General features: G+C 45.5%; 1 protein-coding gene across 11 annotated transcripts in view; it reads right to left on the reverse strand.

Moving 5' to 3' along the window:
• NEO1 (neogenin 1) overlaps window positions 1-26,626 on the reverse strand; it is a 213,162-nt gene that overhangs the window by 4,701 nt on the left and 181,835 nt on the right. For 2 of the 11 annotated variants that reach the window (XM_074328253.2, XM_074328250.2), the window contains exons 17-27: window positions 25,315-25,538; window positions 25,094-25,232; window positions 23,075-23,182; window positions 21,487-21,681; window positions 20,775-20,807; window positions 17,699-17,767; window positions 13,940-14,087; window positions 9,197-9,435; window positions 8,533-8,625; window positions 4,705-4,863; window positions 703-966 (exon numbers count right to left, since the gene is read on the reverse strand). In XM_074328253.2, coding sequence (XP_074184354.2) covers window positions 703-966; window positions 4,705-4,863; window positions 8,533-8,625; window positions 9,197-9,435; window positions 13,940-14,087; window positions 17,699-17,767; window positions 20,775-20,807; window positions 21,487-21,681; window positions 23,075-23,182; window positions 25,094-25,232; window positions 25,315-25,538 — 1,671 coding nt within the window. The remainder of the gene's footprint in view (window positions 1-702; window positions 967-4,704; window positions 4,864-8,532; window positions 8,626-9,196; window positions 9,436-13,939; window positions 14,088-17,698; window positions 17,768-20,774; window positions 20,808-21,486; window positions 21,682-23,074; window positions 23,183-25,093; window positions 25,233-25,314; window positions 25,539-26,626) is intronic. The other 9 variants (XM_088796844.1, XM_074328252.2, XM_074328259.2 and 6 more) reach the window with 5 other exon arrangements.

The following is a 26,626-nucleotide window of genomic DNA, read 5'->3' on the forward strand; positions in this document are numbered from 1 at the left end:
CATTAAAGACATTTGCAAAAATATAAGACGTCACTCCTCTCACTATATTTTAGTTTTGAAAAGTTATTTTTTATTATAAATGTGCTATTTATCTTAACATGATACATGTATTGCTATTTTTAAATGAATTAATAAAAGTTAAAAATTTCTCAGTGTTAATTTCTAATAAAGTAAATACTGAAGAAAAGCTGTTCTGCGGCCTCGATAGCTGTTAAGACAATACAGGGGTCCTGAGACCAAAAACCTTGAAAACCCTGACCTGTTCTGAAATGAACCACTGTAACAGATAATAACATGGGGGAATAGGGGGGAAGCTCGCCTCCGAGGTCGGGCCTTTGAGGTCCCATGTGAACTCGGGAACGGCCTTCCCTTCCTTGGGTTCCTGTCCTGAGGCTCCTCCTGGCTCCAAGCCATGGCCTCCCTGCCCCCTCTCCAGCTTGCGGGACCCCAGGAGGGAGGGAGGGAGAGAGGCAGTGCTGGGAGGCTGAGCAGACAGACCAGGGCAGACACAGCCCATGGAATCAGCCCTCTGCTCCGTATGCATCCCCAGAGAGCGGAGAGCATCTTCCCCCTGAGAGGGACGACACACTGCTGATCTCAACTGCTGGGGAAGCCTGAGGATACCGGCTTTGCCATTCCTTCCAGAGCTGCCTTTTGCCACCCGCGGGAGCCGCAGGTCCCCAGGCTGCCGTCCTCACTCACCTTGCTGAGAGAGGAGCGGCGTGCTGGGCAGCGCTGGGTCGTAGGAAGGAGGCCCCGGGGGTGGGACGGCCGGCACAGCAAAGCTCTTCAGGGGGTGGGAGGGGCGCACGTGGGCGGTGGGGACACTCTGGCCAGAGTCTTCCTCTTGGGAGCTGGCCAGGTAGGAGGAGCTGGTCGCCCCTTCCGGATCCTGGTGATCAGTACAGCACGTCTGTGACGACGAGGCTGGCATGGTGTCAGTGCTGGGCGTATTGCGGACGGACTCTACAGCAGGAGAGCCGGAGTGTTAGCACGTGGTAAACCGTCAGACACGCACACATCCCAGGGTTCTGGCTACTTCGAAGGGCCCCTAAAACCAGCGTCAGAAGCGCTTAGGACCAGTGCTAGTCCAAGGGAACGTGGATTAGCACCGCCGCCAGGACTAAGTAGAATGCACTAATCTAAGAGTCCCAAACGTTTCTGTCAACCAGCTGCTGGAATTTTTTCAAGCAACTCAGATAAGTGATCATAGGTTTACAGATCTGAAGTTCTTGGTACTTATTATGGAAATGTCTGTGAGGCTACTATCTATTAAGATGTAAGAAAGATTAAAAAAAACGAAAAAGTTCACTCAATGATTGACAGTGCTAGCGACTGGCCTTTCGTAGGTGCCGTGTCTGGTCCCCAGGGCTGGCTGGGCCCCTGACAGTGCCAGCCCTGCCCACAGGGCCTGGTGGTCACTGGAGGACGGGCAAAGCCACAGGCCTGCCTGCCCTCGGGGGCTGTGCAGGCTCCAGAGCAACAGCCCCACAGCTGAAGTGACACCTGGACAAGCAAACAGTCCACAGGTCTGCAAATGGCTTTAAGATGATGCCACATGAAGGGTGTTTGAGCAGAAAAGAAATAGGGGTCGATCAACCTCGAGGAGGGGGACACTTGGGAAGAACAGGGTAACAATCTCAAAATATGTGCAGAGACGTCAGAGTTATTCTGGAAGGCAGCATATTGGGGTAGAAAGAACACTGGCTGTGGCGTCTCAGGCCTGGAAGCTAACCTTGCCACACTAGCAGGGTGGACGTGGCAGTCACTACATCTCTCTGAGATAGTTTCATCACCTATGAAACAGGGAGAACATAATTCACTGGAGATTGAGACAATGTATAAAAAGAGCTGAACACAGGGCTTAAATAACTGCTAAGGTCTTTTCTCTGTAAATTACTGAGTGCTTGATTCTGAGCCAGGTTGATGCTAAATGCTTTACACTCATGGGCTATTCGGTCCTCACAGTGATTCAGAAGACGGGGAGGCTGGGCACTGCCCCAGAATAGAGTGACACAGGTCGGTGGGGGTCTGAGTCCCTGAAGGGACTCCCAAGCCCATGCTCTGAACCACCACACACGATGCTGCCCTTCCATGCCCAATGCCACCGTCTCCTGACCCTGCAGGGTCAGAAGCAGCAACAAGGCCCAGGGAGCCCCTATGAGGAGAACAGTGTGAGCTGGTGCAACCACCACCCGTCCCAAGGAAGGGGCTGGAGGACTCCAGCTCAGGGCAGCAGGCTGCACTGGGCAGCCTGAAAGAGGCCCCCTGTGATTCCCAGAATCCTCACCCTTAAGGAAAATGACCCAGTAAGTGGTAACCATGAGCAGCCTGCAGAAATCTAACCTATTTCCCTGCCTTTGTTGCTGAGGTAGCAATGGACCTGTTCCCTTGGGCTCTCAGGATAGGCCCTGCCAGTCATGGGTGCCACCTCTGAGCTCAAAGGTCTTGAGTCCCAGAGAGGAGGCACTCGCCACCTTCCTCAAGTGCTGAAAGCATGGCTGTGACAAGCCTGCCAGGCCTGGGACACTTCTCATTCTTTCAGTGGGTGTCTAAGGATCTCACTTCTCACACTTGCTGGGGGCTGCCGGTCCTGCTCTGTGATCTGGGCCTGGACCAGGTGGAACCCAGGCAGGGAGGGGAGCAGGGACTAGAGAGGGAAAGCAGGCTCCTCTCCGGACCACGTCAGCTGTGCTGGCAGAGATATCAGGCCACTCGGGACGCAAGGCCTGCCGTGGCTGCCTCACCTGCCTTCATTTGATGTATAAGCTTCCAAGGGCCAAAGAGATGGTGGGCAACATGAAAAATGCCTGAGCCAGTGCTGTTCCTGATACAGCCCCAGAGGCCCCGGGCACACGGTACTCTCCATGCAGGACGCACCCGGAAACCAGGCTGCTCCACTGGCCTACGAGGAGAACTGCTGCACCGGGACTTCCTGTTGGCCAGGGGCTACTTCCTGACTGACTTACCTCGAAGTTGTTAGAGACACACAAAGTCCACCCAGGCCAAGGAGCTGGACAAGTGGACAGTGCTCTTCCTACGTCAAGAGCTGGTGACACATAACGTCCAAGGAAAAGACAGTTACTCTCTGTAGAGCATGGACTGCCCTGGCCAAGTTCTGGGAATGCTGAGCCCACACGCAGGAGAATAAAGAGTAGGAGACGTCTGGTCACTTCTAGATACTGCTCTACTTTGCACAGCTGTCTTCAGTGACTCTCTGTCTCCCTAGTTTGCCTTCTCTTAACCCCTCTGGTCATTATTGCAAGGAAGCCCTTAGTAGTGCAAATCTTTACGTTTTCCTCTCTTCACTTCCGCCTATGTCCATACAGAAGGGAACTTGCACCAACACTCGACCTCTAGCAGGAGGGCTTCTTGGCCACCTTCAGCGGCTCCTGGTCCGGGAGGAGGGCGGACGGCTACTCCCACCAGGAAGGGCGCCAGGCACTCAGCAGGCCCACGTCCTGCAGGGCCAGGACACCGAACTGCCTCCTAAGAGCACGTCTGCAGGGAGGGCTGCCTCCGGGTCCCTGTTCTAGCTGAGACTATGAGCAGAGGCTGACTTTGCTTCTCCATTCAGCCTCCTGTTCACCATCTTTCCCTAAGGCCTGGGACCCAAACCTTGATTTGGAGGGAGACAGTAGGAAGGCCGTTTTAGACAGGAGTTCAAGCAACGTTCTCCACCAAGTACAGATTCGGGAGGAGGTAACTTTGGGAGCTGTTGGGCCTCCCTTAACAGAGCGTTGACTTCACTTGGTGTTTTGGGCATGTTTCTAATTGATCAGCAGAGGACCCAAACTTCCGCATGAAGTTGTGCGGTTCTCTTACAGTGCAATTCCCTTGGAACTCTCTCATTCCCCAGAACGACTAAAACTTAGTTCTAGTAACACCGTAACTATTAACAAACAAGTTTCAAATGATGGAAAAAGAGTATCCTGTATATTTGAGACATTATCAGACTTGCACCTCTAAACTGAGAGGGTGGAAATTAATTTTCAATTAATGAGAAACACGAGTACCTGATCCATTTACTGTCCCCCAATTTCACTATTTTCTCCCTCAAACTGTTTTGATAATGCTGTTTCTTAAGGTTTCCAAACTGAGCCCTGTCTGCCTAGCACTGTGTTTCTTTAAGTGCACTGCAGGCTGTTGGGCTCATTTCCTGGCTGTGCAGCCCTGTCCTGTTACAGTCACCCACCTGAGGTTGATGACATGCATCAACTGCATGTGGCTGCTGTCCCCACGCTGCCCCAGGACGCTGGGACAGAAGGATATGGAAACCTACTGTAAGAAGCACCTGGCTGCCCCACAGACCCTCCCAGCGTTAGAATGACTGCAGGGCAAAGCCAACCTCTAGTGTCTGAGAATCCCCCACAGTAAGTTTCCTTTCAAATTTTCAAAGGTTTAAAAAATAAACAAACTGAGACTATGATTGAATTAAGATGCAAGTTGATGGAACGAGACATGGTTGTGTGATTAGTTACTGTGTTTTTACTAAAACGACACCTTGCACTGAGCACTTAACACTTAGGGAGAAAAATGGGGTGAATTTTACAGAAACAAATTTGAGTCAGAAACAGAAATGTGATAAATAAATGACACTGAGAGCAATTCCAAATCCTCCTAAGCAGGGCAAGTCCTTCCCCATTTCAGCTTGCCAACTCTTTTGGAATGCTTTCCACCTGCGGCTCGATCCTCGTCTCTCACCTGTGGAATTGGCCCTGTCTGAAAGGGACATGGATGTGCCCACGGGCCATGGGCTGCCCGGGTGGTAGAGATGGCTGCGAGCTGGAGAAGCGAGGCTGCTGGAGTGGAAATGATGGTGAGGGTTATCGAGGGAATGGATGGGATGGGCACTAATCACAGCTGTGAATGAACACAAGACAGAGAAACGCTTACCACGCTTGCACAGACACACACAAATCACAGTTCAAGAGCAGTCACCCCCTCCCCCCTCCCACACCGTACAACCACTCCCTGGGTTTTCTGGTGGCAGCTGGCTGGATCTGGACAATTAGCCATGGACTTTGCGTCTGTTTTTAAAAAATCAACGTACTCCTGTGCACACACCTCTCTATATACACAGGGAAAAAAAGGCTTGAGGAATATATACTAAAATGTTAATGGTGATTATCTTGTGGGGAAGGGTGGTCAAGATTTAAACATTTTTTCTTTTGGTTTATATTTCTAGTTCTTCTACAATAAACATGGATTACATGAGTTATTAAAAATATCTATTTGAATGTCACAAAATATAAATCCATAAGCAAAAAAATGATGGTTTTATGTTTCTATTATTTTTTCTCCTGCTAAAAAGTTAGAAGTCCCTTCTTTGAGTATATTCCTGATTCATTCTACTTTTTCATACTGGTTGAATGAAGCATGCAATAGGTATTTAGGCTGAATGAATGGGTAGCTGTTTAATCAGTTTTCATACCTTAGAAAGAATGCAAATGGAACTGAACTCTTGCGTCCAAACACGTACTAAAAGCATGGAACACCTGTGGTGCCATCTCTCACCACTCCCACTCTGGGAGCTCAGCCACGTGAATTCACACTTACAATATACAAGGCTCTTCCCCAATTACCTGGCTCCTTTTCACACTAGCTAAGGAATTCAACTGGCTGCGTTTAGCTAACAAATCCAAAGTTCCACACAGATGTTCCATATACAACTGTCAATGAAGACAAAGCAGTTTTTTAATGAAGATTCATTATCAATCCCAGAGATGGAAACAACTGGAAGCCCAGTTCGGGAATAAGCTTTCCTTAGGTACTCGCTAGAGTAGCTGTTTAAGATTAAGACAACAGGCTCTAAAGCCCCCATGTAGGTAAATAGGTGGGGTTGACAAGGCACACGGGGTCTTCTTTTCCTCTAAGCAAGGGCTTCACGATCTTTGTGGTAAACTTAACGAGCCTTTGGAGTCTATGAAAGGGTCTTCTGTCACCAAGGAGCCCCCGAGACCTTTGTGGGACCACTCAACATTACTCTGGTGAAGAAAACCCTGGTCAGTACAACAGATGCCTTTCTTCTCCAGCCCTCTCCTGTCAGACCACCTGCAGACGAGCAGGTGGCACAACCAACCAGGGAGCCTGGAGAATCGCTGCCCACCCCCCTCAAGGCCTGGAGAACACAACAGGGCTTTCTTGCTCTTGGGGACCAGAAGGCTCAGGGGTTCTTTGGCATAAAACACAAGCTGGAAAAGCTGGCTGAGGAGCGATCTCAGGGTAGTTTGGGAGTCAGCCTCCCCCCCAGGGGAAGACCGGTGGTTTTCAGAAGCTAGCTGCTTCAGAACCAGTGTTTCTCAGAACTCAGACGAGGATGAGGGGAAAGAGCCTCCAGAGTTTTACCTGGGAAGTGCAATTTGAAAGTGTTCTAGGTATAGAGGATTCTCACAAATGAAAAACAAAATCGAGTTCCTCTTTCTGAAGGCATTTCCAGTCTTTCCAAAGGAAATTAATAAAAAGTAAAACAATGGGAAGTGCCTGCCTGGAATAGAGGCAGCAATCACTAGCTGAATCAGAACCTGACACTTCTGTGCACGGCTTTCCGAGCAATGCTCCGCCATTTAAGGGCGGGCTCGGGGGCTGGGGGCAGACCCAGGGAATCCCAGCTCCAAACACGGGCTGCAGCCATGTGGGGAGAAGGGTAACTCAAAACCCGAAGATCCGAGTATACCAGGTACTGGTTTCAGATTCTTGAATTAAGGACTCCACTCACCTGCCCAACTGCTGAGGCACAAATTAAGTAATATTGCAATTTTATGCACACTCCTTCCCCACCACCAAAAAAAGAGAAAAAAAAAATGGTATCAACTGGTACAACATATCTTTTCTCCTTAACATATTTAAAAGTAACAAATCTAGGAATAGGAATATTTAAAACTTCACAAGTTTTAAAAATAAGCCAGTCAGGTAAGACCTAAAAGTCTGGTACAAAACAAAGAAAGAAGCAGTCAAGCTACCATCTTCTTATAAATCAAGAACAACTGGAATGGATTAATTTTCTCTTTTTGGAGGTTTATGTTTTTAAACCTGGGGACCCTGTTGTAAGAGGGGAACCACGGTTTTCCCCGCACACTTCCAAGTGCAGGTCCTTCTTTGCAGCATGGACCTTAAGCAAACAGCACTTTGTGCAGAATGACCTATTAATTAAATGGCCCTTCCTCTTCCAAAGCTGAGTTTTAGAACCTAGTGCCTATAATGTTTGTGCACAGTGAGAGAGGAGGTGTGTGTGCAGACATTTACACGCACGGGGGTTCTACCAGTTTCCACGTATAGGGTGCCAGGGTGTAGGGTATCTGTGATTATTTAAATCTCTTTCACTGGCTGACAGAGACATAGCTCAGAGTTCTGAAATGGGACATTTTAAGAAGTAAAAAAAAAAAAAATTCAAAAGCTCATTTAAATTAAAAACGGATCTTTCAGGATTTGAATCCAGGTATCTGACAGTATTGACGCTACTGGTCTGCTGTGTAGGTCAGAGCAAATACTTCAAGGTCAAACAGTCTGGAAAACTTACGGGCACTAGATTTATGGGGGCGACAGATGGGAGAGGGTTGTGGGCAGGACAAAGAATGGGAAGGGATTAAGAAGTACAAACTGGCAGTTACAAAATAGTCACGGGGATGTAAAGTACAGCATAGGGAATATAGTCAGTAATATGGTAATAACTGTATAGGTTCCAGGTGGGTACTTGACTAGTCAGAGGATCACTTCTTAAATTATATAAATGTCTAACCACCATGCTGTACACCTGAAATTAACATAATATTGCAAGTCAAAATAAATAAAGTGCAAAAAAAATAGATTGTAAAACTTGGTATTGATAGGGAGGTGGCTTCTTCTCACTCTGGGGTGGAACAGGGGCCCCTCGGCTGGAAGCCGCGCTGGGCCAGCTACTTGCCTTGAAAACAGTTACAAGGGAGAAGACACAGCAGTTTGGAAAAAAGTATTGGTTTGTCCTATTGCTTTTTGGCTTTTAATCCTATTTAACTTATTTTGAATTTCAAATATTATTATAGGAGGTTGGGCATGTTTTTATGCCTATCAGAGTGAGGCATGGGTCAAATAAGGTTGAAAAATATTGCTTTAAAGACTCCACACTGTCACCTCAAACTACTGTGAAGTATAAAGTGTACTATTATAATCACACCCCCCCCCCCCCCCCCCAGAGCCCATCAGTAGTGAGCGTGCGTCAGGACGCCTGGGGGACACCGCCATTGGGCCATTGTCAGCCCCATCTCTCCCAGATGCTATGCACTTTCAGGGAGACTGACTCATTCCCTATTCCTGGGAGCCTGGGAAACTGGCATTTTAGCTTCTTTACCCTGTAATTAAAGGAGCTAGTCTCAATAATATTAATTGCAAAATATGGCAACTGTTTGATACTTGCTCCCTCAGTGAGCCAGAGCTCTGGCAGATGTTCTCTGGTGTTAGAATCAGGTGAAGTCAAAGAGGTCATTCCCAGTTGGTCCCCACAAGACTGACCAGTCTGGCAGCACTAAAGAAAAGAGAAGCAAGCCTTCCACTTACGCTGGGGCGGCTGGGAGTCAAAGGGCATCATCATTTTGGGTCTCATCCCCCTCCTTCCAGCCAGTGTTGACATGCTGTCCTCTGATTCGTGCCCTAGACATCAAATATGGAGGTTGGTTACAAGCGCGTGCCTAGGCCACTGCACAGCCTGAGCCGCAGAGCATATAGTGGGGGATGCAGGACTCATGGACAAGAAAATGGGGACAGAGTGTTTCCGCAGGTAGTGAACTAAAGAGGAAAGTGACCATCAGCACACTGCAGGGGCCCCAGTTGACACAGTGCTGCCCGCCACGGTCAGCGTGGAGTCTGTAACAGCATCCAGACCAAGGACACTACGAACAGCACAAAGACGGCTGGATGCCAGCTGAAGGGACAGATATGGGTGTCTGTCTAAGTTGGGAGTGTCTACGTTGTCTCAGACACTCGAGCAGCAAGCTGGTGATGCCGGACGGGAGACCTAGAAGGTCTAGAAGGCGTCTCATCTTGGCACAGAACCTCTCCCCGCAAACAAGCCAGAGGTCCTTCATCAGATGCTGACCAAATCCCTTAACACACATTTCTTTAAACCTAACCTCATATAGGAATCACCAAATGTAAGGCAACCTGATGAGATGGAAAATGGCCTAAATGAAAATAGTCTCCCAACATTTGGGGAAAACCTAACCTCTGTAAGAATTCCGCCTTTGATGGATGTTGCTGTCCATGGAATTGTCAACTGGTGTGATGTCTTGAGAGTTACGAGGAATTGGAGTATCGGTCATGATGGGGTTTGGGTCTGGAGACTTATCGATGGGTTTCAGCTCCAGCCTCTCGTGATGGATCCAGAGGTCCGGGGGTTTCACATCTTTGGAGTTTCCTTTGTACTTGTGGGAGCCATTCACTGATTTACAAGCGGCTCGTTTCCTACGCACAAAATTAACAGGAGATTTTTGAAGTAACTCTTTTACAGATATTTGTCAAAAGGTTTGAATGATTAAAATTGCCCCTCTGAGAGAAGCTTCAAACAAAAGCAAAAACTAAAAATGAACAAGGAGGAAAAACAGACAAGAAGTTTACTTCTGGGGACAGTAACTGTGTCTCCCCTTTGTCGTTTACTTCGAGTTATGTACAAGGGCTTATCTGAATACCACCTGCGACTTCTGTTGAGTAGGAAGAGATGAGGCGGCATTTTTTAATCAACTAATCTCTAAAGCAGAAGGTCCCTCCGCAAGTTTCCATCAATAGAGAAAGGACAACACTCACTAGAAATGCAACAGTGGGGCAGAGGTAGAGTCCATGGCTCACAGAGGAGGACATAATTTTATTTTATTTTTATTTATTCAATTACATTTTGGGGGTAATTGGTTAATAACATTATATAAGTTTCAGGTGTAAACTTCATAATGCATCTGTATACTCCACTGAGTGCTCAGCACCCACAATCTAGTTCCTTCCATCGTCATGTGTTTGACCCACTGTACCCTCTTCGTCCTCCCCCACCCCCTTCCCCACTGGTACCCATCACTCTGCTGTCCATGTCTCTGAGTTGGTTTTGTTTGACATTTTAGGGAACCCAAGCCAGGACTACCGACTGGGAAAGTCTAGTGCCGATGACAGCTACACTTCTCTGTAACTTAATTTCTCCATTAAGTCCCTCACTCACCATCTAATAAGGTGCCTACTGTGTGTCAGACACTGGACTGGGCTGCTGTGCCCTCAGCACTCCTGGTCAGTGAGGAAGACACTGTCAGAGCATTATTTTAAAATGCTCTGAGTTTAATGAAGTGTCACAGTAACCTCTTAACAGTTGGACATAGGTGGACAGGAAAAAGCAGGAGGAAGTGACATTTAACTTCACACCTGAAGAGGGCAGGGCAGAGGTGCTTTCCAGGTGGTGAATCAGCATTTGTCAAAGCCCTGAAGATCTACTTTTGATTGTACAATACTGTTACTCTTAAAAACCTCAAAGATAACATTTTTTTCTATGCTAGAACTTTTCTGCAAGATTCTCTGTTCAGCATTTCACATGTATCTACCGTTGATTTTATATCTGGTTTTAGAAATCTTGAGGTCTGTATTTAAAAGAATCTAAAACAACAAAATGACAGTGTTCCCTAGTGCTTTGGGGGATTTAAAATTGAAAGTAAATGAAAAAGTACTTAGTCTTCAGAGTCAGAGGAAAATCGGTGGCTGACAGGCTCTGTGCTCTGCATTTGAATCTGTAAGACCTGCAGTTTTGGGGCCTTTCAGGTCTTCAGAGGGCTTTTCCCCTCCTCCTTCCCCAGTGACCTGCCTCCAAGCATTCCACTGACCATTGAGAAATATGTGAGCTTTTCTTATTGCTCTCCTTCCTCTCTAATACCGGAAGCAGCTCCCCTTTCAGTTGTAGCTGCTGACAGACTGCTGGAAGCTTAGAGCATGTATTGTAGCCTCTCCTTATGCCAGAGGGACTGTACGAAGTCCTGAGCGGTGGGAGCTCAGTGGCCTGTGGGGACAAGTAACAGAGAGGTGGGAGCGCAGTGACCGTGGGGACGCTGGCCTGAGCGGTGGGAGAGCAGTGGCCCGTGGGGACGCTGGCCTGAGCGGTGGGAGAGCAGTGGCCCGTGGGGACGCTGGAAAGGCAGTCAGGGATCAGATCGGAAAGGGCTTTTACAGCCCTGCCAAGAGCCTAAACTTCCCTCTGAGTAATGAGGAAACATGAAATGGTTTTAAGAAGGAGAGTGTGGAGATCAGTTTTGACTTAAAAATTTACATCCACTGTGGTGTGAAGAACGGTTAGGTGACAGAACAGGGGACCAGCTAGTAACCTCGGCCACGACTGAGGGTGGCCCAGGACAGTGGAAATGGGGCAAGGAGGCAGGTTTGTTACTTAGGAGCCTTGGTGAATACATGGATGTGAGTGGGACGGGCGTAATGAAGTCAGAAGAATGAAAGACGATGCCGAGGTGTCTGGTGAGTAAGCCATTTACTAACACTGGGAACAATGGGGTAGAAACAGTTTGACAGGAAAGATTATAAATTCTGTCTTGGACATGCCGAGTGCCCAAGAGCAAATGCAGAAGAGGCGATTTTGCTGAAGCAGTACAGGCAGAATCAGATTAGAAAGGACTGACGCATGAGTAGGCAGTGAAAGAATGGATGAGAGTAGATAAGAATTCAAAAATTTCATGGAGAAGGAAAGGCAGGGATTTGTAAGCAGCCGGTGGTAAGCCCCACGCAGTAGAGGGAGGGTTATAATTCTATTTCTTAACACGGAAGAAGTGTGAGCATACTTAAATGCTGAAAGGACAGAGCTAACAGGCTGAGAGGTTGGCTGTGCTAGAGAGAGGGATAACAGCAAGTTCAAGCTCTCTGAAAGACAGAAGACACGGAGATCCAGAGGAGAAATGGAGAGCTGGCTTTTAAGGGGGAGAAAAGGAAGAGTCCCCATGCAAAAAGGTTCCTAGATGTGATGGAGGCACACGGAGGCAGTTCTCCTCTGTCGAGAGTGAGTGGCTGCAGAGGAATGAGAGGCCACACTACATGCTCTGTCAGCTCTGAGCTTCCAGCAGTCTGTCAGCAGCTACAACTGAAAGGGGAGCTGCTGCAGGTGTTAGAGAGGAAGGAGGGCAATAAGAAAAGCTCACATATTTCTCAATGGTCAGTGGAATGCTTGGAGGCAGGTCACTGGGGAAGGAGGAGGGGAAAAGCCCTCTGAAGACCTGACACAATTCTTTAAGCAAAAAGCCCCAAAACTGCAGGTCTTACAGATTCAAAGGCAGAGCACAGAGCCTGTCAGCCACCGATTTTCCTCTGAATCTGAAGACTCAGTACTTTTTCATTTACTTTCAATTTTAAATCCCCCTAAGCACTAGGGAATATTGTCATTTTGTTATTTTAGATTCTTTTAAATAAAAACCTCAAGATTTCTAAAACCAGATATAAAATCAATGGTAGATACATGTGAAATGCTGAACAGAGAATCCTGCAGAAAGTTCTAGTGTAGAAAAAAAGCAGTCTTTGAGGCTTTTAAGAGTAACAGTATTGTACGATCAAAAGTAGATCGGGAGGCTGATAAGAGAAGGACCCATTCTCCTGGAAAAGTGAAGCGATGCACGCCATAGAAAGCTATTTTCTTTGTGCAAAAGCAAGGTTAAACACCTCGCAGAGCCTACAGGAAATGACCTACAGCCATCACTGGTAGCAGGTACGGGGTGGCTTGTACTTGTCCGCTCTATTGCAAACACATTTATCGTTATTAATAGTGCATCCTGGCCGTGGGCAGGCCAAGTCTGACAGGTAATTACAGACACAGAATGAATTTCTTTTTTATCGAGCAACACCTCCTCCATCTTACAGTCTTTTAGGATACCGCAATTAAAATCATTTGAATACCCACATTGTGTTTTTGCTGTTGGGGTAACTCAATCTCTTCTTTAATACTGTCTGTCTCACTGCCAGATATATGAGGTCAGTGTGATCCAGGGTCAAGGGTTCGCTCAAGTTCAGGCGTGTATCTGTTACCAAACACTACAGGACTGAATCCATGTGCTATCTGCGCTAGACAATTCGCCACAAGCCTCAAAATGCCAGAGGAGTTCAGGGCTGGCCGCCACTTGACCTCTCTGTGATATGCTAATTATAAATGATCATTTCTTATTCATTAAGTCAATCAACACACCCACCCCAGTTCCAACCTCAACTTCCACACTTGGTAGCACTTCTTTAAAGCTATTCTTAAACTTAGATGTAGGGTAAGAGGTCTGTGGTTTTCCTCCATCTCCGCTGGTATCTGTGCCACAAACAGCCTGTGCCCACTGGTCGCTGTGGGCTCCCTCCCAAAGGGCCACCAGCAAGACAGGACATGTCCACCGCCTCCCCAGATCTCTCCTCTACTTGACTCTGTGATGAGAGGTTGAGTTAAATGAACTATATTGACTTGGCAACCCTGCCCCTGGCTTCCAGTTGGTTTTGTCCGAGAGACTAGAGGGTCAGAGGTGCTTTTTCTCCTGAGCCCTTCCTGCTGGGCCAGAGGCTGTCAGCAGCTCCATTCCTCCCACACAGCTCCCGTGGGAAGCCCTCTCCTACTGCTTCAGATCTCTAAAAACAGTTCCCTCTTCCTCAGAAAAAACGCTTGCCCCTTCAGGCCTGAGGTGACGTCCTTGTCACGACTGAAGGTGGCCCGTGAACATGGCTCCTAGTTTCCCCTGCCCCACCTCGGACTTTGCAAATGGTCCCTTCCTTAAACGCTCTCACCCCCTTGGAGTGTGCCACCTCTTTCCTGGCAGGACCCTGACAGATACACATCTGTACGAGGAACCGTGTGGCACGTCCCTTAAGAATATTTACAGCATCACTTTGCACGTATTTTATGTTTTAACAGTGTGCAACTCCAAATACAGAAGTCACAGTGAAACAAAAGGATAGCCAAAGTCCAGGGGCTCCTTACTTTTTCTGGTGAGAGGTGGTGCGCCTGGTACAGAAGACGGCGATGACGACGACCGCCACGATGGTGATGACCCCCGCCGAGACAATGATCACCAGCAGCACGTTACTGTCCAGAGGAGACGTGGGGCTTCCGTGGGGACTGTTACTGCCTAGACGGGCAAAACGGCACAGGGTCACTGCGACAGAACGGTCAGAACGCAGTCAGGCTGCAGAACCTTCGTGTGAGTCCAGGGTGTCACGTGAGCGTCTGCGACAGCCGTCACCCTGCCTGCAGAAGTGTCTCATAGACACGACTGTGGGATCTAGAAAGCTAAGTCTCTGCCCTACGGACACCTCTTAGCACAGCGCCTGGCACAGAATTGGTGTCCCAGAAAACCTTCTCCAATCACAGCGAACACCACCCTTAGACAAGAAAGGGTCAGCCCCCCGCTCCCTGCCCCGGTGTCTTATACATAAATCCATCTTATAAGCACCAGGTGTAAATCATTTAGTTTTCTGACTTTCAAAACTGTTTTTAAAATGTACATTCACAGAAAGCAAAATGTTTTTTCCTAAAATATGTCTGAGATCACACAAAAATTACTTGAAAAATGAAATCTCTCTATTTTTATAAATACAGTCTATGCAGAGTTAATTCTCTTATCCTGTTTTAGGAAAAAGTACTGTACCTATGCGTTACTTTGACAAATATTTACTGAGTGGCTATTGTGTACCAGGCATGTTCTAGGTATGAGCATGCAATGGTAAGTGACAAAGATGGGTGGGGGTGGGGCAGACAAGGAGCAGTAAGGAATTATTAGCAGCAATGAGTGCCACGAAAAAAAGAATGAGGGTTACAATACAGTGACTGGATGGCTGTTTTACATTGAGTGGTTGGAAAAACTTCTCTGAGAAGGCATTTGAGCTGCGATTTGAATGACAAGAGAGATCCCATCATACAAAGATCTGGAGGAAGAACATTCCAGAGAGAGGGAACAGCTCCTAAGGCAGGAATGAGCTTGGTGTGCTCAACGAAGAGAGAGGCAGCCATGGCTGCTTAAGCAAAGGTAGTAGGCATGCAGAGTTAGAGGGAAGGAAGTGAGCAGAGAAAAGGCAAATGAGACGGGACAGGTGTGCAGGGGTCATTTAGGACCTTGAGGAAACTGAGATTTTCTTCTTCTTCTTGTTTCCCCATTGCTTGTAGATGAAGTCTAAGCTTTTTATCAAGGTCTTTTGAAATCTAGCCTTATTTTGTTTCCGTTTCCACATTCTAAAACATGGTTTTGCTTCCCACTTCATTAAAAGTTATGCATGCTCATATTGTAAAATACGGGCAATCCCACCACTCGGCTCTAACCCCCCCAGACACCTGCAGCCTGTCCTTCTAGTGTCTCCCTCTCTCATCTTTCTAACAATCAGAACTGTACATTAATGGGATGAGCTGCCTTACCAAATAACGCGTGTTTAGTCACGAGCAGTGCTTAAGAAGAGTCAACGTACCTACTCAGAGATGTTGTGGAAGAAATTCCTACCGTGAAGGGATAACCTGGGAATCTGTGTTTTCAGAAAAGCTCCCAAAGTGATTGTCATACACAACCTGGTGTCTAACTGATGCTCTAATCCCAACTAACCCTGCTGTGGGAATCCTTCACAACACTGGATGAGCCGACCACACAACTGTTGATTCTGTGACTTCACAGGCTGCCTGTGAGCACAGCGCCAAACCTGGCTGCCTGAGGAGGGCTTAAGAGCTGATTCTTCTACATTTGGTTCAATCATTTTTATCCTTCATTTCTGAGAAAAATGTAAGCAGATACATAACTCAAAATGTACACTCTGACCTTCAATAAAATAACAGAACTAGGGGCCAGTAAAATTAGACCACAGGCGGGCTTTACATGAAACGCTTGTTAAGAGCAGCGCAGAGCTTGTATGTGGGGTGTGCAGAGGGGCAGGCGCTGCCCCCTACAGGGCTGGGGAGCCAGGGGCTGGGAGGGGGGCAGGTGGTGGTGGGAGCTCTTCCCTGCACTGCAGAGCTGACTTGTCATTTAACTGCATCCGACCTCTCACTTCTGAGCTGGCCAAAAGCTCCCTTCTAAGACAGAGGAAGGGTGAGCCCCCAAAGGGAACTGACAGGTCATTTCTTAAGCCTCCCCTGAATTAGTGCTACAGCTTCCTAACCACTCCTTTCTGACTTTATACTCTTAGCTCCCAACTCATTCTTCACTGTCACCAGAGTAATAACCGTAGGAACTCAGTAAATGGAAGTCACGGTTTACCAGTAGGAGAGTCTTACGTGTTATTTACAGGATGAAGCTCACAGGTCTTAGCCCCGGAGCCTGAGCTTCTGGCAGGCTGCTTCTAACCAGTCTTCTCCAACCCGAGACTCTATCCTGCCTCTAGGCAGTGTCAGCCCAGCAGAGAGCACGCTGTTTCCTACTGCCATGCGTTCGCACGTGCTGCCATTGCTTCCAGAATGTTCTCCCGTCCCCCTTGATATTTAGCAATCCTCTACGCATCCTGTAAAATCTAGGTCCGATATTGCTTCTTCTACAGAGCTTTCCCTTTCCTCTGCCAGGTACTTTGTTACCCACTCCTATTGCTCCCATAGCCTATTATGTAGAACTTGAACCTTTAAAAATATGTGTGAATGAACGAATGCATAAATGAGAGACAAGACAGAGAAATAATGACTTTTCTCACAGCCTTTGATGTTATACGGTGGACAGCACATAAACATAACATATGCACCCTTAGAGAAGATACTCATGAAGTCCTAGAACTCAGAGCCTAAAAATTTCTTGAAGCAACAAGTTTGCCTGGCTCTCCTAAGAACAGGCTGATTCACTGAAATCGGGGCAGTGCCATTTTTTATTTAAGTAGATAGCTGGATATTAAGAGATCATCTTACGTCCACAATTAGAGGAGAAGTTCCTGAGGACAGGCCTTTCTCCTCCGTGTTTCACTGGCAGGGTGAGGAGACAATCAGGGTTATTTCTAGCAACTACTTGTGTGCATTTTACCAACACCAGATTCCCTCTGTGATGTAGAACCTGGTGCGTTCCAGGCTGCGTGTAATAGAGGAAAAGGGACAATCAGAAGCCAGGCCTGTGTTTTGGTTCTAGGACTTCCATAATTAGTGGGATCCAGGCATGTTCCTTTTCCGTTGAGTCTCTTAATGTATAAAATGGGATAATGATATCTGTTCCCTTGCTTCACAGTGTTACGAGGATCAAAGGTGATTTCATGTGTGACAGTAACTTACAAATGGTGAAGCTGTGTAGAAAAGTAGGTGTCATCAATTAAATAATTAGAAGGCACAAACTCTTAGGATAGCTGGGAGAGTGGGAAGAACTTTTTAAGAATTTCCAAACTAAAAACACTACAGTAAGTAGTTTGGGGAGAAATTAATGATTCCAAAGCATTTCTTTGGCTTGTTCTGGGTGATTCTACCGGAGGGTTTATTTTTGAAAACAAGATTCTAATTTTTTTCTAGTGGCAGTGGGCAAAAGGAAGACTTGTTTGCTTAGAATTGGCATTATTTTAAGTTAGGTATGTGGGAAAACAATTTCATTTGTAGACCCTATAATGAATGGGTTTGCAGTAATTCAGCATTTGTCAGAAAAATGCCTAAAGCTAACTCTGTTAAATAAAAGGAAATAGGTAACATGCTACAGTCATCACACACAAGCTACAAAAGACATTTCAAGATGTCAGGCAGAACTGTGTCACATGTTCATATTAGACCAAAAGAACCATGGGTGAGGGTGGGGGGCTTTACCGCTCATTGGAGGTTTGTAGTCAGATCCCAGGTCTGGCAGCCGGCTTCCTTTTCCTGAAGACCCTGAGGCTGAAGGAGGAAAACATCGCATCAGTAATTACCCAACCCCTTGGTGTGACAAGTCAACTTCACAGCTAGTGAGCGTTTTCTACACAAACTATTTTCAGTCTACTCTGTCCATGAGAAAATGAAGCAGCACATCAACAATAGGGGAAAATATAGTCTGTTTGTGCAAAGCAAGCTAAGGTATAGTTTTCTCTGCAATGAGGCATCTGAAAGGCTGCCTGCCACCCTTTTCCATGGCTGTATCTAGCATGTAACTAGGCTGTTCATAAGCTGGGAACACACCCATTTCTCTAGCCCAGGAAACAGTTTCTGAAAGATGGCTCAGAGCGCTTATGCCAAAGTAGCTTCTCTTGGCAGAGGAAGCAAGGGGACCGGTTCAGTTATCTTCTGCAGTAAACAATGGGACTCTTCCAAGGGCCCCAGCTATGCTGATCTCCAGCAGTATCAGCGATGTTGGATGCTTTTCTCATACTATAAAGTTTCCCAATTGTAAACTTTCCAAACACCAAGTTACCCCAAGCAGGGGCAGGAAGACAAGTGGAGGTTCAAACTGGCTCTCAGTTCATGCTCAGTCACCTAAACATCCAAAGATGGAAAACAAAGTCTGCCCTCTAGCTGCTCCCAAAGGACACTGTCTCCTAATCCATCGTTGTGGAACATAGGGAGGCTGCTGACCTTGGGCACGGGACCATCCCACAGGTAGGCCTCAGGAAACACAAACACCAGTGTCTTAGAAATTCCTGTTCTTGGTCTTGAATTTTGTTCTTCCCATTTACAGAAAAAGCTGCTTGGGTAAAGCAGCTAACAGAGCCCTTTCCCCATAAAGCAAAGGTATTCCTCAGCCCAAAGTTGGGGCCAGAAGGGAGATGGACTTCTCCTGGAGAGACCGGAAAGCACTGCAGGAGAAGAGCTGCTCCTGAGTTACCGGAGCGCGCTGCTAACACACTGCCTGGCTCCGTCAACACTCACAGTTGGACTTCTGGCAAGTCATCAATCCATTCCTTTTGGGTCTCTGTTTCCTCATTGTACAACAGTCACAATAATGGTATCTACTTCAGAGAACTGCTGTGAGGATTAAATGGAAATTTAATTCTATAAAGTATTTTTGAATACTGCCTGACATATAGTAAATGTTCAATAAATATTGACTACTATTACTACAAGCTTAATAAATCACTATGGAAGAATATAATCTTTCTCTTTACAGAGAAAGCATGAAGCTTCAGAAAACACTTATAAATGAGAGTAATTTCTACAAATAAAGCTTGATGAAAAATTCACAAACTAGATGTGTTTTTGTAAAACATTAGCGCTAATGTCAAGTACTTCTATAAGTTACCAGACTTGGAAGAAACGAAAGAAATTAAAATCTGAAGGTTTCTGTATGTAGTTCATTCAACAGAATAAATCTAGAGACGAAAACAATGTTTTCTGTTTCCAGAAGTTCGAAACCCCAAAAGGTAACAGAAGCTCTTGGGTACCCAAAAGGGCATGTTCTAGAAGTTAACTCACAGTCCCTTTCGAGTGTGCATGCTTATTACTCTGTCCCCTTATTTCTGTTGCCACCATTCCTCCCAAATGGCACACACCACAGGTGAAGATTCCAGTTGGTCTTCTCACCATGACAAGGTCTAGCTGGCAGAGATGACCCAGCCCTTGTAAGACTCTTCATGGTTAAATGTACTAAGTTGGCAGGTAGCCCGCATTTAAGGCAAACTAGCCAGAGTGTCATATGTAAATAATTGCCAAAGAATACACTTTGCCAGTAAGCTGGTTGGTTCAACTCCTATATTTCCCAACATTTTTTCTTTTAAATTTAACCTATGAACAAGAAATTCCAAGGATTAACCAAACACCAACAATAAATATGGGTAAAGAATTTTAAATACCAGAGGTGTGGTGCAGCTCAGAATTGCACTCTGGCTTATGGGATAAGCGGGGACAAACAATGGGCATGTTTATATCCTGTGCATATACCGGAGGGTTATTTTTGTTTTCTCATGCTGAAGTTCAGTCAAGTTTCTACTACGATTAGGGTGCCTGTCCACACCCCCCAACATACAAAAGCATGTTTGCAATTTCTCCAAAGTACAAAAGACTCACTGAATGCAAGCCCATTTCCAAAGCCCTGAAACTCAGACCTCAAGTTCTGACTGTTCCTTGTCATTCACTGAGAACCAAAGACTTGGCATTTCTAACAACTACTCTTAACCGTGAAAGCAAGCATCCAATAAACTTTTACTGTTCTTTCTTAGTATAGAAAACAGATACCAACTTTAGCTGAACTCCCAGAGATGAAAAATCACTAAGTACAGTTATCTCTGCACCGCAATTACAGTGAAGAGACATTGCTGACAGATCACTTCAAGAATGATGACACTGAGAACCATGCTTCCTATGTTTCCATTTTAAATTGGTCCTACCTGCTTTTAAAATGAACAGGTATATCAAAGGGAAGAAATGGAAAAAGAGCCCTGAATGAAGCGTATGATAACAGAATAAATAGCACTAATTTTGTCACAGGTAATCATTCAATTCAACAGGGTAAATTTGTAGATTCTTTGTGGGGGGAGGAAAATAAGGTATTTGCTGACTTTGATTACAACTTTGCATTTAGAGACACTAACACAATCCTAGATGCTACCAATATGACAAGTGGGTATGCTTGTTCTCATTACGGCCCAAAGTCTACGACTGTTACAGAATTCCAGGATCTTAGGGCAAAGGATAATGTGACCCTGTGGCCAATCTCCTATAGCTGTCCTACTCAGTTTTTTCGACTCCGTTTTCTTTTTCCTGCCAGTCTATTTAGCTCCTAAATGGATTCCCCAGCTTTTCAGATACCCCAAGTGCCACAAACAAGGACTCAACTCCACTTTGGCCAATAAATACATGGTTTTTAACACGTGGTACTGGTTTTCAGGAAACAAAAACAAAAACAAAAACAACAAAAAGCTAGTAATAGGTCACAAAGGAGAGAAAAGGAAAGAGAGGCCATCTACTCATTTACCTTGATCATTAGGCATTTTATCAGAGGAGTCCGCTAACAGGCCAAGCACAGGGGAAGAAAAAACAAGAGCAAGGATCACAAGCTTTGAAGATGGGACAGGCAGAATTTTTAAAGGAAAAAATAAAAAATAAAATCCCACAAACTTCCAAATAAACTGAGTTGTTGTGTTTTTAGTACCAACAGAAAAGAAATCCATATATGGTTTCCATATTTCCATAGACTCAGTCCCCGACTAAATTTTATTCCTAAGTTCACTTGATTCAATATTTTATCTTCACTTTCTTATCTAGAGTGTTCTTTAAAGGGCCCCTTTTAGTCTCTTTCTCTCTACAAAGGTGTAAAATAGACCTTTCAGGTTAAGAGCCTGCATGTGTTGACAGAACCATCCATCACAATAACATGCCATTACCCCGTACGGGAACAAAGAGAAGAGCATCTGATCTGACTGGACAATGCCTTTGGAGCACTGCAGCTCCTCTGCTCCACCAGGCTGGAGTCACAGTTCCTTCCATATGACGGGATTGGGCGGTCACCTTGGGGGCCTGACTTGGGGGCAGTGGCGAGTGCAGATGGTGCTGAGACAAATGCGGACACTGAGGCTCATGGCAGGACGTCTTGCATTGCCCATGATCTCTATGTGCTAACGTGATAGGTGCGCGCTCAGCCCCACTAAGGAGACACACAGTGGAGCGCTCTGATGGGGGAACCTTACCTTTAGGTGTTCTGAACTGCACAGCCTCAGACATGGGCCCCATGCCCTTCGAGTTCCGGGCCTGAATCTTGAAGTAGTACGGGGTGTCGAGCGTCAGCTCCTGGATCTGGTGAGTCAGCCTGTTTCCCACAACCGGCTCAATAACCCAGTCGTGTATCTCTGCGTTCACATCCGTGCTGTAATATATGATGTAACCTGTCCAAAGTAGTTAATGGGAAAGAAACCCTTAGTCGTGCTTTTTCTTCTGCCATCAGTAAGTCAATAAAGGTATATGTTACAGCATAAACAAGTAGAGAACCAGTCATTGATTAAACAGCAGTGATAAAATGCACTCAAACTGCCACACTAAAACGTACTACAAAGAAAACCACAGTTTACAGTTCAGGAAGCTGAAGGAATAGGACTAATAAAAGATAAATATATAGAGTTAAGTACCCTCAGAAGCTAGGAAATCATACAAGGAAAATAACTCAATCACTTTAACATCTTAACATTTAAATAGTGTACCTTCAAAGGTCTAAACTAAAATCATGCTGTTTTGAAAACAAACAACGGCCTGATGTGTTTTAGCTTTCCAATGTGATTTCCTGGGAGAAAAACTGGGAGATGGCAGCAACCTCCCAGACTTGGGCGCAAGTCACGTGAAATGTCGCTGGTACTTCCACCAGAGGGCGCTCAGTCTCCAAGGCTGGGGCAGGAAGAACCACAACCACAAGCAGGCCTGACCCACACAGCACAGAAACGCACTGCATTATCATTGGGATTTAAAGACAAAGTGAAAGGTAATCCAAGTCAAGTCATGCTTGATTCTTTTATGAAAGAGGCAAAGTCAAAAACCTGAAAAACGGAATAAAGACCAGGGATTTATGGAAAGTTCCTACTGAGAGCCGAAGCAGAACAATGCTACGAAAGGCTGCCTGTTCATACGAAGGAGCTTCCTTCCGAAGGCAAACCCCCTGTTCTCAGCACACACCGACATGGAGCCGCCTCCCCGGGGAACAATTCAGCAGACTCCCACTAGCCTTTCCTCCATGTTAGGCTGAGGAACACAGTGTTCTGTACTGTCGAAGGTTCTCCTCTGAGTCCAAGGTAATAGTCCAGGTCCCTGCAAAGGCCTAGGCCAACTCAAACGTTTAACTCTAATTGTAGAGCACAGGAAGCTGAAGCAGCAGGCCTGGTGGGGAGGGAGCTAAAAGCCTAATGGTCTTTTTTGGGCTTCCTGGTAAAAGAGCTGAATCTCTATTTATTGGGAATTACCCCATAGAATCGGGCAGGGTCTTTAACTCCAAAGCAGGCCATCTAGTCAGAGGCAGATAAGAACAGCTTTTCTGAGGAAAATAAGGACGTCCATAAGGTCCCCCTACAGCCAAAGGCTGACTTGTCTGGTGCAACCCATGCCCATCACACTCTCATGCAAGGGTGGCAAACAGCACCCCCTGACTCCACTTTTAAGGACCATGATGACAGCACCTTGTAAAATGACCAAGCCAGCATTCAGACTCCCACTTCTCCCACCAACACAGAACTCTCCTGGAGAGCTCCTGCCAGGCAGACACTGGGGACGGACACACACTCAAAGGAATCTTACCTGTGATTTTGCCGTTGGCTTCAGAGGGAGGCTGCCAATTTACAATTATGGTCCTCGGTTTCCCCTCTTTACTCACGACTGTCACATCCTTGGGTGGAGAAGTAGGAACTACAAAATAACAATACTTTCAGTAATTTCTGTCCATTTCAATTTCATTCACCATTTCCTCAACTCCTTCCATTTAGAAGGCACAATAAAGGTACAAGGCAACAAAGATAAAGCTTCCTGACTTTAAAGAACTCGGTCAACCTATAAACAGTCCCAATAAAGAGAAGAATATGCAAAATATCAGAGAGAGAATACCATATGAGGATACAGAACTGGCATTCAGCGGGGGGGGAGGGGGAGGTTAGGGGTAGGGTAGGTAGGTGGGGAAACTAAAGGACATTAGTACGGGTAGTTGCCAAGTAATTACGAAATGCCAGGCGTTTTACAAATTAACATTTCACTTAATATTTATAGCAACTTGCAAAGTAGTTACCACTGTCCCTGCCTGATGGATTAGAACACGGAAAACGATCAAAGCTACGCCATTTTCCAAGATGACATTTCCCCTAATTTGGATTATTTTGTTAGGATATTTTTAAATGTAAAATAATAGTTGGCTCTCCAAAACAAATGTGATGCTTGAAAACCCCCAATTCCTTCAAAGAACATGATTTATAAATAGATGTTTTTTTATTTTAAGTTTGCACTGAAAACATACTGTCAAGAACCCGAGGTAATTGCTCCGAAATGTAAAGCTGTTTATGGAACAGAAAAACCAGTAAGATAAAAATGACGACATTTCTTGTTTCCATGTTATGGCTGAAAATTTTTAACGCACTAGTTGGGGAAATGAGCAAATTAAGTACATCCTTAAATTTACTCTTCTCTTCTTAAATATCCTCATATGAAATGGAAGGAAGCCTGGTGAAAAGCAAACATCTTAAGGAAATACAGTCTCAGTTATTAGCTAATGGGTTGGAATTAAAGTGAAAAGATAGTTTTAAATTTGGCAAAGAAAGCAAACTCAAGATCTATTTAAACTTCTGCGCACTGCGTTTCTGGCTTTTCAAATCCAACCCCAAGTTTTCTTTGTAGGAAGTCCAACCAACTGTTCAGAAGCAAAAAGACATTAGGGCCAAGCCATCTGGGGAGACTTCATAGCTCTATTTTCTCATTATTTATATTCAGGAGAGAAAAAAATAGGAGGATGGAATAGACAGAGACTCCCAATGCTCACACGTATCCCTATGCTGGGAAAGTACACGGGGTAGAAGGGTCGGCCAACAAGGGCAACAAACAGAATCTCAAATCTGGAAGGCTTGCTTTTCCCTTAATGGGCTTCATTATCTTTTCTCTTTTATGTTTAGTAACAGACAAAAACCCTAAGGATACTCCAGCAGGAGACTTGCTAAGACACTAAGTGGTTTGCAAGAAAGCTGCTGGTGAAGTGCTGGGGTTCTAGCAAGCATGGCATTGCAGCTGCTTGGTGAAGGGCAGGCCACCTCCTCTTTTCTCTTTCAATTTACCAGTAAAGCAGATTAATGACGATAATCCCTCACATCTACAGTGCTTTCTCATTTACTGTGTGCTTTCCCATCTGCTCTTCATTTTACCCTTCCAATAACCCTATAAAGCAGGCAAGGCAGAGATCATTACTCTTCTATAGATGGAAGAAACTGAGATGCACAGGGATTGGATGACTTGCTTATGATCACACAATCAATAGATGGCTGACCTGGGATTGAACTCAAGTCTCTTGATTCCTCAAATCTAGGATACATTGTATTATATTATCCTATTAGTTGCAAATGTTGTATGATGATGAAAACAACATAACTCATCAGGCTGAAAAACAAACACTGAACTCCAGCTACGCCAATTCATGCACTCAGTTCTTTCCTTGGTTAGTAAAAGCAGGTGATGAGAAGTCTCATGACGTGGAATGTGGCCCAGCATCAGCATGAACGTCTGCTGGCTTTTATCTCGCGAGGAGAAGGAACGCCACGTGACATAGGTTCTGACAACACCTACCTAATTCAAAGGTGGTCCCATGAGCTGTCATACTCCAGGTGCTTGATCTTCGACCCTTGGTCACCATCACAGAGAATTCATAGAGTGTATTTGGTTTTAAACCAGTCACCAGATAACTCAAAGTTGTTGCATTTGCATTCTGCAAACATACGAGTCAAGAACTTTAGATTCAGAAAATATCAGTAAGGAGCTCTTCTCCCCCAGGGCACATGTGCCAGTACCTTGTACTTGGTGTTTGCGGGGATGTTAGTTTTCCATCGCACCGTGTAGTACCGGGAGTCGGTGATCTTCTGGTGTTTGGGCAGCGAGTTGTCCGCCCATGTGATCCTTATGGTGTCATGGCTCAGAATGGAAGCCTGGACTCCCACTGGAGGCATCATGGGAGTGGGATCTGGCACTGGAGTGTATGGAGCATTAATAACAAATAAATCAACTTCAGAAGTGTCTGGGTAAAAAGTAATTAAAAAGGAAGTGGCATTTTAACATAAACAAAAAGAAAAGAAAAGGGAAATGCAGGGTAATATAATGGAATGAAAGGTGGGAAATGAAGAAAGAGAAAAAAATCCAGAGTTAATAGATAACCACCATTCATTTAAAAGAATATTTCCACTTGTGTTCTTTCAGGAAAACATCTAGAGAAACAGTAATTAACTATATTCTCTACTGTATTCTGTAAGTATATTAAAATTTGACAATCCAGTGATTATATTAACATATTAATACTTGAATTTTCTTTCAATTACTTGAAGATTCTACTTCCTGTCCAAAAAGGATCACAAAAAGATGAAAATCGCTCTTAAAATCAAGGGTATAATTTCTGAACAAGCAACACAAAGCTCATGATCTGTTCTGATATTTCAGAGCCTGTGGCTGAGTTTCTGGGGCATGGCTTATCAGTGCATAACACCGGACATGGACGGTCCCACTCAAACTTGAATCCTGAATCTCAGCCAATGGTAGGTAACTCAGCTTGGCCTTGGTCTTCAGGGCATCTGAGACCCATGCAGAGTCCAGTCCAGATCTGCTGAGGCTGGGCTCCACGTTCTCCAGCAGAGTCAGAGAACCACCAACTGATGAAGCCCAGTAAGTGATGGGAAATGCCATAGTTATGGGTCCAAGTGAGAGTCTTTACGAATTTTAGAAATCTGAGTACTTATCTGATAGGAAGTCAGCACTCGTGTCTGTACTGTGCCATAAGCACCACACACACTCTTGTCAAAACAAGAGGCCAGAAGGAACACAAAGTTGCCAAGGACCATGGCGGTACAGCAGGACCCACTGGGCTTTCCCAACTCTTGGTCAGGTTTTCTAAGTATACGCACACGCACTGATTTTAAGGGAAGGTTTTAAAATGGATTACCCACATGGTTATGGTGACTCGCCCCTTCCTGTAACTCAAAATCTGAAAATACAGGGGCCTTGTTTATGGATAACTATCATGCTAAAGTACCATGTTTCCCTAAAAATAAGATCTAGCCGGACAATCAGCTCTAATGCGTCTTTTGGAGCAAAAATTAATATAAGACCTGGTCT

Source organism: Rhinolophus sinicus, chromosome 3, assembly GCF_057876585.1.
Source record: "Rhinolophus sinicus isolate RSI-liver-muscle chromosome 3, RSI-T2T, whole genome shotgun sequence".
Lineage (NCBI taxonomy): Eukaryota > Metazoa > Chordata > Mammalia > Chiroptera > Rhinolophidae > Rhinolophus > Rhinolophus sinicus.